At 40.2% G+C, this 11,504-nt stretch overlaps 1 protein-coding gene across 10 annotated transcripts in view; it reads left to right on the top strand.

Annotated features, from left to right (window-relative positions):
• Window positions 1-11,504, top strand: part of LOC101858671 (dystrophin) — a 35,848-nt gene that overhangs the window by 4,379 nt on the left and 19,965 nt on the right. For all 10 annotated transcript variants that reach the window (XM_005109207.1, XM_035972605.1, XM_005109210.1 and 7 more), the window contains exons 6-14: window positions 625-699; window positions 1,706-1,910; window positions 2,649-2,734; window positions 4,911-5,068; window positions 5,496-5,662; window positions 7,792-7,903; window positions 8,866-9,002; window positions 10,009-10,077; window positions 10,612-10,653. In XM_005109207.1, the coding sequence (XP_005109264.1) occupies window positions 625-699; window positions 1,706-1,910; window positions 2,649-2,734; window positions 4,911-5,068; window positions 5,496-5,662; window positions 7,792-7,903; window positions 8,866-9,002; window positions 10,009-10,077; window positions 10,612-10,653 (1,051 nt within the window). The remainder of the gene's footprint in view (window positions 1-624; window positions 700-1,705; window positions 1,911-2,648; window positions 2,735-4,910; window positions 5,069-5,495; window positions 5,663-7,791; window positions 7,904-8,865; window positions 9,003-10,008; window positions 10,078-10,611; window positions 10,654-11,504) is intronic.

The raw sequence follows: 11,504 nt of genomic DNA on the forward strand, positions 1-11,504 counted from the left end.
TGTTCTATATCATAAACTGTTGTGTTGTTCTATATCATAAACTGTTGTGTTGTATTGTTCTATATCATAAACTGTTGTGTTGTTCTATATCATAAACTGTTGTGTTGTTCTATATCATAAACTGTTGTGATGCTCTGAGTTAGTGTTGTTTGTTGTCCGATTTGATAAACGGATGGATGTTCTAAGTGAGTGATGCGTTGTATTGTTCTGCACCACTAGCATTACTTTCTTTGTTGTTTGATGGGGGTTTTTAACTTCTGTTACAATCTTGTTATTGGTTAATGTGTTTCTTAGTTTCATGTGATTATTTGCCAAATATTTAAGCTAATGTTGGGTCTCAAAATGCAAATTAATTAGCTTGAGCCGAGACCTCCTGGTTTATCCGCAAATTCTTCAAATTGTTGAGGAAGGTGTCATGACATCTTGGCTCTGGACTCTGTGTCAGTGTCAGCTGACAATGTCCCACTGACACCATGGCTTGTATTGTCTGTGAACAACCTTTTGTTGTTCTATAGAATGTCCCACTGACACCATGGCTTGTGAACAACCTTTTGTTGTTCTATAGAACGAGCTATATTCTGAAATAACTAACTCTAATTGTGTGATTCAATTTTTGGTTCCCAGTTGAGCTGAACAAGATCCGCTTTGCCGCATACAGGACGGGGATGAAGCTCCGCATGCTACAGAAGAAACTTTGCTGTGAGTTTGTCCATTTAGCATTTTGGTGGGGGGGTTTTCTGGACGATTTCCAAACTCCAGAAAGACCAGGGAGTGGAGCAAAGACCATAATATTATTGACTGGGGTTTACTTACTCATATTTCTTTTTCTATGTGGTTTTGAAACTAAATACAGCTGTGTTTTGATGCATGCAAAATGATGTTTCTTCTTCTATATGTGGTTTTGAAACTAAATACAGCTGTGTTTTGATGCATGCAAAATGATGGTTCTTCTTCTATATGTGGTTTTGAAACTAAATACAGCTGTGTTTTGATGCATGCAAAATTATGTTTCTTCTTCTATATGTGGTTTTGAAACTAAATACAGCTGTGTTTTGATGCATGCAAAATGATGTTTCTTCTTCTATATGTGGTTTTGAAACTAAATACAGCCGTATTTTGGTACATGTAAAGTGGTATTTTTTCTTCTAAATGTGTTTTGAAACTAAATACTGCTGTATTTTGATATCATATTGTGATATTTCTTTTTCTACATGTGTTTCTGAAACTAAATACAGCTGTATTTTGATATCATATTGTGATATTTCTTTTTCTACATGTGTTTCTGAAACTAAATACAGCTGTATTTTGATATCATATTGTGATATTTCTTTTTCTACATGTGTTTCTGAAACTAAGTACAGCTGTATTTTGATGCATGTAAAATAATAATGCAAACAAATAATACAAACGGACAAAGCAGCGTGCAGAAAGTATTAGCCTATAGTTGATGGCTTCAATGCTTTTTCATCAGGGTTTTTTTAATTGATGTACATCTTTTCCTTTTTGTACTTTATCGACAGCAGGGAAGGTATGATCAGAATGTTGAAGGGTAACATCGCTCTGTGGTACATGGGATTTATTCAGTGGATTAGTTCTGTGGGATTTGTTCAACATGGGACTTGTTCAATGGGATTTGGTCAATGGATTTGTTTTGGATTTGTTCTGTGGGATTTGTTCAATATTGCTTTGTTTGGCTTTGTTCCAGTGGATATGGTACCCCTCCAGTCGGCCGTGGATGCATTTGACAGCCATGGGCTGAGGGGGAGGAACGACAAACTCATCGATGTAGGGGAGATAATTGAGTGCCTCTCCACCGTGTTTGAAGCCGCAGCGAAGGAGCATCCAGACATCGTCAACGTTCCTCTGTCTGTGGACCTGACTTTGAACTGGATCCTGGACGTCTATGACAGGTAAATATCACAGCATTTCTTAAGAGGTCAGAGGTAAAATTAGGGAGAGAATGGCCACCACAGTTACCTTGAGTGTTTTTGAAAATTGCAAATTTACAATTTTTTTTGTACCTTTGATCTATGTTTTTCAATAAAATCCACACAGAAATGTGTTTTTAAATGAACATAACACGTGATGAGCCAAAAACGAAAATTTTATAAAAACTGTCCAACGAGCACAAAAATGTTTCGTTTTCTTTCGTTATTTTGACAGAGCCTGATTCATCACAATGCCCCACATACTGAAGTACTGTTGAGGCTGTCTGTTTTGAAAAGTGTCTGATTTCAGAATGGTACAACACATGTACACACATATACTAATATTGAATTTGTGTCTTCTACCTGTGCCCCACACATGTACACGCGTGTAGTCATGTTGAGTCTGTGTCTACCTGTGCCCCACACATATACACGCGTGTAGTCATGTTAAGTCTGTGTCTACCTGTGCCCCACACATGCACACGCGTGTCGCGACCTCCGTGCTTTGTTGTCATATCTCCATTTTTAATAACAGTGAAAACAATTCAGAACAAAGAGTAAGCTTAAGAAGAAGTCAAATTTTCAATGTTTAAAAAAAATGGAGATGCGACAAGAAAGCACTGAGGTCACAATGTTAGTCATGTTGAGTCTATGGTGACCTGTTCCCCACACATGTGCGCACGTGTAGTAATATTGACTCTGTATCTATCCGTGCCTCAGTGTGCGGAGCGGGAAGCTGCGAGTCCTGTCCTTCAAGGTCGGCCTCATCTGTCTGTCCCAGGCTCAACTAGAGGACAAGTACCGATGTGAGTAATTCATTAACCCTTACTGAACCAGTCATTTACCCTTACTGAACCAGTCATTTACCCTTACTGAACCAGTCATTTACCCTTACTGAACCAGTCATTAACCCTTACTGAACCAGTCATTTACCCTTACTGAACCAGTCATTAACCCTTACAGGACAATTCATTAACTCTTACTGAACCAGTCATTTACCCTTACTGAACCAGTCATTTACCCTTACTGAACCAGTCATTTACCCTTACAGGACAAGTCATTAACCCTTACTGAACCAGTCATTTACCCTTACTGAACCAGTCATTTACCCTTACAGGACAATTCATTAACCCTTACTGAACCAGTCATTTACCCTTACTGAACCAGTCATTTACCCTTACAGGACAATTCATTAACCCTTACTGAACCAGTCATTTACCCTTACTGAACCAGTCATTTACCCTTACAGGACAAGTCATTAACCCTTACTGAACCAGTCATTTACCCTTACTGAACCAGTCATTTACCCTTACTGGACAACTCATTAACCCTTACTGAACCAGTCATTAACCCTTACTGAACCATTCATTTACCCTTACTGAACCAGTCATTTACCCTTACAGGACAAGTCATTAACCCTTACTGAACCAGTCATTTACCCTTACTGAACCAGTCATTTACCCTTACAGGACAATTCATTAACCCTTACTGAACCAGTCATTTACCCTTACTGAACCAGTCATTTACCCTTACTGGACAACTCATTAACCCTTACTGAACCAGTCATTTACCCTTACTGGACCAGTCATTTACCCTTACTGGACCAGTCATTTACCCTTACTGGACCAGTCATTTACCCTTACTGGACCAGTCATTTACCCTTACTGGACAAGTCATTAACCCTTACTGGACAAGTCATTAACCCTTACTGGACAAGTCATTAACCCTTACTGAACCAGTCATTTACCCTTACTGAACCAGTCATTAACCCTTACTGAACCAGTCATTAACCCTTACTGGACCAGTCATTTACCCTTACTGGACCAGTCATTAACCCTTACTGAACCAGTCATTTACCCTTACTGAACCAGTCATTTACCCTTACTGGACCAGTCATTTACCCTTACTGGACCAGTCATTTACCCTTACTGAACCAGTCATTTACCCTTACTGAACCAGTCATTAACCCTTACTGAACCAGTCATTTACCCTTACTGGACCAGTCATTAACCCTTACTGAACCAGTCATTTACCCTTACTGAACCAGTCATTTACCCTTACTGGACAAGTCATTTACCCTTACTGAACCAGTCATTTACCCTTACTGAACCAGTCATTTACCCTTACTGAACCAGTCATTTACCCTTACTGAACCAGTCATTTACCCTTATCGGACGTTATCCCTGACTCGACGAATCGTTAAACCGTACCAGACAAGTCATATACCCTCACTGGACAATCCAGAAACCCTTACAGGACAAGTCATTAACCCTTACAAGACAATTCATTAACTCTTAGTGGATAAGTCATTAACCCTTATAGGACAATTCATTAACCCTTACAGGACAATTCATTAACCCTTACTGGACAAGTCATTAACCCTTACTGGACAAGTCATTAACCCTTACTGAGCAAATCTTTTACCCTTGCTGACTCAGTTATGCTTTCCTTGGTGCTGTTATCTGGTTTGTGGGAGGTTGCAGGGTGCCACTGGCAGGTCCATCTTCTTTTCTTTCCCACTGTCATTTCTGTCTGTCTGTCTTGCTTCGCCCCAGGACTAAATGACTGTTATAGTGCGGTTGTCCTCCTCTTTACTCGAACGAACAAACATTAGCCACGAGTTTCTTCTCGTGAAACTTGGCTCATACTCTCCCCGAACAAAGAGAGAAGTGTACTGACCCCGTGAAAAGAAAGATGGGAAGTGTACTGTACCAGTATTATGTTTGTACTCTAATGTTTTGGCTATTATTAGTATACGCCAAGGGAAACAACTGGTCATGCTTGATGAGAGCTCTTCAATTCAAGAGTCACTACACTTGGCGTATGGCGGCTGACCTACATGGCATGGTGGTGTTCTGTGTCTTGTATTCATATTAGGGTATCTGTGGTCTGTCCTGTTTGATATCGACCATCCATACCTTTACATATAATAACCATGAACAAAGAAAGATTTGTAATAAACCAACCATGGACTCTCCTCAGACCTGTTCCGACTGATCGCCGACACAAATGCGTTCTCGGACCAGCGCAAGCTTGGGTTGCTCCTACACGACTGTATGCAGATCCCGCGACAGTTGGGGGAGATTGCATCGTTTGGTGGGAGCAACATTGAGCCCAGCGTGAGAAGCTGCTTTGAAAAGGTGAAGACCGTCTTATTATAAGATAAGATAAGATAAGATCAATCATATTACCTCGGTGTGTGATTGTAGGATTACATTTTTCTATATTGCTTTTTTGCAGCAGAGACAATTTTTAAAATTTTTTGAAAACATTTTTTTTTCTCTCTCCATAGCCCAAAGGTATTTTTGATAATCTGTTCAGGATGAGAGGAGAGTCGTATACACCAGTCTGTCATTTCCTGAAATTTCCACATCGAAGAACTGAATATTGATATTCACTTTGTTATTAAGAATGATATTCTTTGTTAGTAAAAATTGTTGAAATGAAGAAATTTCAAGTGAAATTGAGTGTCAATAATTTCATCTTCCGAATCATAGCCATCATTGTCATCATCGTTTTAATGGACCGTCTGTTAAACCCTTACACTTACATTTCCACCCCACACAGGCCAATGGCAGACCGGAGATCGAAGCCTCCCACTTCCTGGAGTGGCTGAGGTTGGAACCCCAGTCCCTGGTGTGGCTCCCTGTGCTACACCGGCTGGCCGCCGCAGAGACGGCCAAACACCAGGCCAAGTGTAACGTCTGCAAGGAGTTCCCCATCGTAGGCTTTAGGTGGGTGGCTGCGCAGCTGTTTACTGCTTTGTGTTGGTAACTTGGAGGGTTGAAATAAAGAGAAGTACAATAAAGAAATATGGAATAAAGAGAAGCAGAATAAAGAAATGTAGAATAAAGAGAAGCAGAATAAAGAAATGTAGAATAAAGAGAAGCAGAATAGAGAAATGTAGAATAAAGAAATATAGAATAAAGAGAAGCAGAATACAGAAATGTAGAATAAAGAGAAGCAGAATAGAGAAATGTAGAATAAAGAGAAGCAGAATAAAGAAATGTAGAATAAAGAGAAGCAGAATAAAGAAATGTAGAATAAAGAGAAGCAGAATAAAAAAATGTAGAATAAAGAGAAGCAGAATAAAGAAATGTAGAATAAAGAAATATAGAATAAAGAGAAGCAGAATACAGAAATGTAGAATAAAGAGAAGCAGAATAAAGAAATGTAGAATAAAGAGAAGCAGAATAGAGAAATGTAGAATAAAGAGAAGCAGAATAAAGAAATGTAGAATAAAGAGAAGCAGAATAAAAAAATGTAGAATAAAGAGAAGCAGAATAAAGAAATGTAGAATAAAGAAATATAGAATAAAGAGAAGCAGAATACAGAAATGTAGAATAAAGAGAAGCAGAATAAAGAAATGGAGAATAAAGAAATGGAGAATAAAGAGAAGCAGAATACAGTAATGTAGAATAAAGAAAAGCAGAATACAGAAATGTAGAATAAAGAGAAGCAGAATAAAGAAATGTTGAATAAAGAGAAGCAGAATAAAGAAATGTAGAATAAAGAGAAGCAGAATAAAAAAATGTAGAATAAAGAGAAGCAGAATAAAGAAATGTAGAATAGAGAAATGTAGAATAAAGAAATGTAGAATAAAGAGAAGCAGAATACAGAAATGTAGAATAAACAGAAGTACCGACGCAATAATGGTTGTTTGGTGCAAGGGGATGTAGGACACACAGACATACAGACAGAGACACAGGCAGACGAACAACAGAAGGAGTGTAAAGAAGTAGAATCTATCAGTCGCACCCTCCAGCCGCCCACACAGTTGTCAAGGATACCCCTAGGAGTTGGACAATACAAACACAGTGGAGAAGTAGAAGAAGCAGGCAGCCCTTATCATTAGGCCACTGATCCAGCTGATGTTTGAGTCAGTCGGCTGTGGATCAGCTGATGTTTGAGTCAGTCGGCTGTGGATCAGCTGATGTTTGAGTCAGTCGGCTGTGGATCTGCTGATGTTTCCATAGCTACTCAAAATAAAAGAAAATGGTTGTGCTCCATGACAGAAAAAAAAACTGATTTAAATTTCCTCCCATGTGTCCTGCTTGCCGACTAGTCTAGAGAACAAATGGCACAGGACTTGTCACTTTCTTTCCTGTCTTAAATAACAGCTAAATGAAACATCGACTGACGGTACGACTAGTCTAGAGAACAAACGGCACAGGACTTGTCACTTTCTTTCCTGTCTTAAATAACAGCTGAATGAAACATCGACTGACGGTACGACTAGTCTAGAGAACAAACGGCACAAGACTTGTCACTTTCTTTCCTGTCTTGAATAACAGCTGAATGTAACATCGACTGACGGTACGACTAGTCTAGAGAACAAACGGCACAGGACTTGTCACTTTCTTTCCTGTCTTGAATAACAGCTGAATGAAACATCGACTGACGGTACGACTAGTCTAGAGAACAAACGGCACAGGACTTGTCACTTTCTTTCCTGTCTTAAATAACAGCTGAATGAAACATCGACTGACGGTTGTGTTTTGTACTGGTGCAGTACTCCTTAAGAGTCAAAGGCTCTTACATAGAATTTTTGTGTTTGAAATATAGCAACCTTTCCTGTGTGTGAGTGTGTTTGTGTGTGTGCACGCACATGTTTGTATGTGTGTGAATATGTTTGTGTGTGTGTTTGTGAATATGTGTGTGTGTGTGTTTGTGAATATGTGTGTGTGTGTTTGTGAATATCTGTGTGTGTGTGTGTGTGTTTGTGAATATGTGTGTGTGTATGTGTGTGAATGTGTGTGTGTGTGTGTGTTTGTGAATATGTGTGTGTGAATGTGTGTGTGTGTGTGTGTGTGTGTATGTGTGTGATAATATACTTTCCTAACTGGCTGTGTATGTCCAACAGATACCGCTGTCTGAAGTGTTTCAACTTTGACGTGTGCCAGAACTGTTTCTTCTCCGGTCGCATCGCCAAATCCCACAAGTTGACGCACCCCATGCAGGAGTACTGCACAACGGTGAGTCACCAGCCATGCCGTGAGCAACTCGCTTCTACTCGGCACAAATTGTATGGTCAACTCAGTTCTACCAGAAATGTCTTGGCACAAATTGTCTGGTCAACTCAGTTCTACCAGAAATGTCTTGGCACAAATTGTATGGTCAACTCAGTTCTATCAGAAATGTTTTGGCACAAATTGTATGGTCAACTCAGTTCTACCGAAAGTATTTCAGCACAAATTGTATGATCTACCAAGTTGAACCAGAAGTGTTTCGGCACAAATTTCCTACCTCCTGCTAATGCAAGACAGATATCGTTGGGCAACTGTTAAATTATTTTAAACTCAAATTTTAAAAAAATAATTTTGTATGCCTTTTTAAAAAAGCCGTTTTCTGTATCCTGTAAAATGTTTCTGTCTGGGCTCAGTAAATTTGTACAGCTTGCTACTGATGGGAAAAGAACATTTTACTGCTTCAGTGAGGAGGAGGAGGAGGAGGAGGGGTGGATATTGTCTTATTGGAGCGTGCAGACTTGCACAAAAGTATGTGTGGGATAGAGGCAGAGAGAGAAATGTGTGTGGGATAGAGGCAGAGAGAAATGTGTGTGGGATAGAGGCAGAGAGAGAAATGTGTGTGGGATAGAGGCAGAGAGAGAAATGTGTGTGGGATAGAGGCAGAGAGAGAAATGTGTGTGGGATAGAGGCAGAGAGAAATGTGTGTGTGGGATAGAAGCAGAGAGAAAAATGTGTGTGGGATAGAAGCAGAGAGAAAAATGTGTGTGGGATAGAGATGCTACACAAATTTCCATTATCATTATTATTTTTATTGATTGTGGAAGTTTTCACAAATGTACACCGTACCAGGTATAAGGTATTCCCTCCCTCTATCCCCCATCGCACCCCCCGCCCCCCCAATGTATTGCTTAATTTCTTTATGTGATAACTCAGGAAGCTTTTGTTGGTTTTGTTTCCTCGGTATTCAGACAACCTCAGGTGAAGACGTCCGAGACTTTTCCAAAGTGTTCAAGAACAAGTTCAAATCCAAACGTCACTTCAAGAAACACCCGAGACGAGGATATCTGCCGGTGGAGTCACATCTTGAAGGAGACAGCCTAGAAAGGTAACAAAAAAATAATCCACCTATACCTACCAGTGTCTGTGGTGTAGCACTTAGGCTCCTCACCAGCGTAGGCAAAAGACATGAGTTTGATACCTGAGAGGTGAAGCTTTTTTCTATGGAGTATCTTTATCTGTCTGCTGGCCTCTGTCTCTGCTGGGAGGTTATTTCCCATTCAGCCCAGGATAGTCCTAACAGGCAAGGACAGGGCAGCCAGCCTCCCGAGTCAACATTGTGTTGATGGAGACGTAAAACTAATAGGGATTCTAAAAAATAACAACTTCTCCATTGGCGAATTGAACTCGGGTGTTCTGCGATCAGCTTCAAAGAGTCTGAGCACTACACCACAGGAGCCACTTTTCCAAAGTTTTTCCACCAGTGTGGCATAGAGATGCCTCGTCCATCTGTCCGACACTTGTGTCCATCTGTCTGAGACGTGTGTCCATCTGTCTGACACGTGTGTCCATCTGTCTGAGACTTGTGTCCATCTGTCTGACACTTGTGTCCATCTGTCTGACACCTGTGTCCATCTGTCTGAGACTTGTGTCCATCTGTCTGACACTTGTGTCCATCTGTCTGAGACTTGTGTCCATCTGTCTGAGACTTGTGCCCATCTGTCTGACTCCTCTGTTCTGTTGTCTGACACTTCTATCTGTCTGACACATGTGTCCATCTGTCTGAGACTTGTGTCCATCTGTCTGACACTTCTATCTGTCTGACACCTGTGTCCATCTGTCTGAGACTTGTGTCCATCTGTCTGAGACTTGTGTCCATCTGTCTGACACTTCTATCTGTCTGACACCTGTGTCCATCTGTCTGACACTTCTATCTGTCTGACACCTGTGTCCATCTGTCTGACACTTGTGTCCATCTGTCTGACACTTCTATCTGTGTGACACCTGTATCTATCTGTCTGGGACTTGTGTCCGTCTGTCTGGAACCTGTATCTATCTGTTTGACACTTGTGTCTCTCTGTCTAACAAAGTTCTGTCTCTCTCTGTTTCCCCAGCCCCAACCCATCCCCTCAACACAGCATTTCCCAAGACATGCACTCCAGGCTAGAGATGCTCACCAGTCGGTAAGACAAGTCTTTTTTTAAAACTTGAGACTTGTTGTCAGTTGTTTTTGTTGGATTTTTTCCCGATTTGTCGTCTGTCCATTTTTTTATTTTTTTGTGTAGATTTTAAAAAATTAGAACTTTTCCTTTTGCTGATAATTTTCCAATTTCTGCTTTAGTGTAGGTGTCGTGGCCAAGGGATAAAGGGTTTTTTAAAGAATAGCCAAGGAAAGAAACAAGTGATGAACCATGGCTGCTCATGTCTGTTTTGACATCTGGCACCAGAAGAAAAAGATGAAATAAACTGTAGCTGGATTTTTTCTCTACAAAATTTTTCAAGAATATGTACAGAGTCATTGCTTCATCTGTCGGGCATGCTTGTGTGCATGTCACAGAAAGGAAAGTTAATTGTTGTTCCCATAAATGTACGTGTGCTATATGTGTAAATGACTTATATACAAGTGTCATATGTGTAAATGACTTATATACAAGTGTCATATGTGTAAATGACTTATATACAAATGCGTTAAGTGTAACTTTTCTATCTGTTTCCAGGATCGCAGAAGTTGAACAGCGTCAAGGAGCTCCATCAGACGTGTAAGTCTTTCTTCTGTGTGTGTGTGTGTGTGTGTGTGTGTGTGTGTGTGTGTTGCATGTCTATGTGTGTGTGTTGCATGTGTTTGTATAAACACCAAGTATCACATTATACCAGCTAGCTTGTCTAGTACAAAATACCCTCACCCGTTTCCACCCCCCCCCCCACACTCACAACTCAACTGTCTGATTGTTTTATCCCGTCCACTCATGACCTTAGCGTGTCTATGAGTGTGTTTGTCACACTGTCTGTGCCCTCACACTCACAACTCAACTGTCGGATTGTTTTATCCCGTCCACTCATGACCACTTATATGACCGAATTTTGTTGGAAGTGCTGTGAAACTCTAACTAAAACTAAAAAGACTGTCAGATATATATAAATATATACTGCTTCTAGTCTGATGTAAACTCTAAAAAATATATATAGGCCTACTGGTTCTAGTCTGACGTAGACTCTCAGATATACGTATACTGGTTCTAGACCTATAGTATCTGACGTAGACTCTCAGATATACGTATACTGGTTCTAGACCTATAGTATCTGACGTAGACTCTCAGATATACGTATACTGGTTCTAGACCTATAATGTCTGCTGTACTGTCATATTGACAAACTTTATGAATGCACAACTTGTATAATCAGCCTAATGTAGGAGATGAACATGTCCCCTGCTTGTCTCTGTGTACCAAAAGTGAAACTGTACACATGTCCTTGCTCCTTGTTTGGATGGAAATGTTTCTTGCATGGCAGACAAATGTGTTGTTGTGACTTCTTTGACATGGGTTGTGACTTCTTTGACATGGGTTGTGACTTCTTTGACATGGGTTGTGACTTCTTTGACATGGGTTGT

Source organism: Aplysia californica, unplaced genomic scaffold, assembly GCF_000002075.1.
Source record: "Aplysia californica isolate F4 #8 unplaced genomic scaffold, AplCal3.0 scaffold00756, whole genome shotgun sequence".
NCBI lineage: Eukaryota > Metazoa > Mollusca > Gastropoda > Aplysiida > Aplysiidae > Aplysia > Aplysia californica.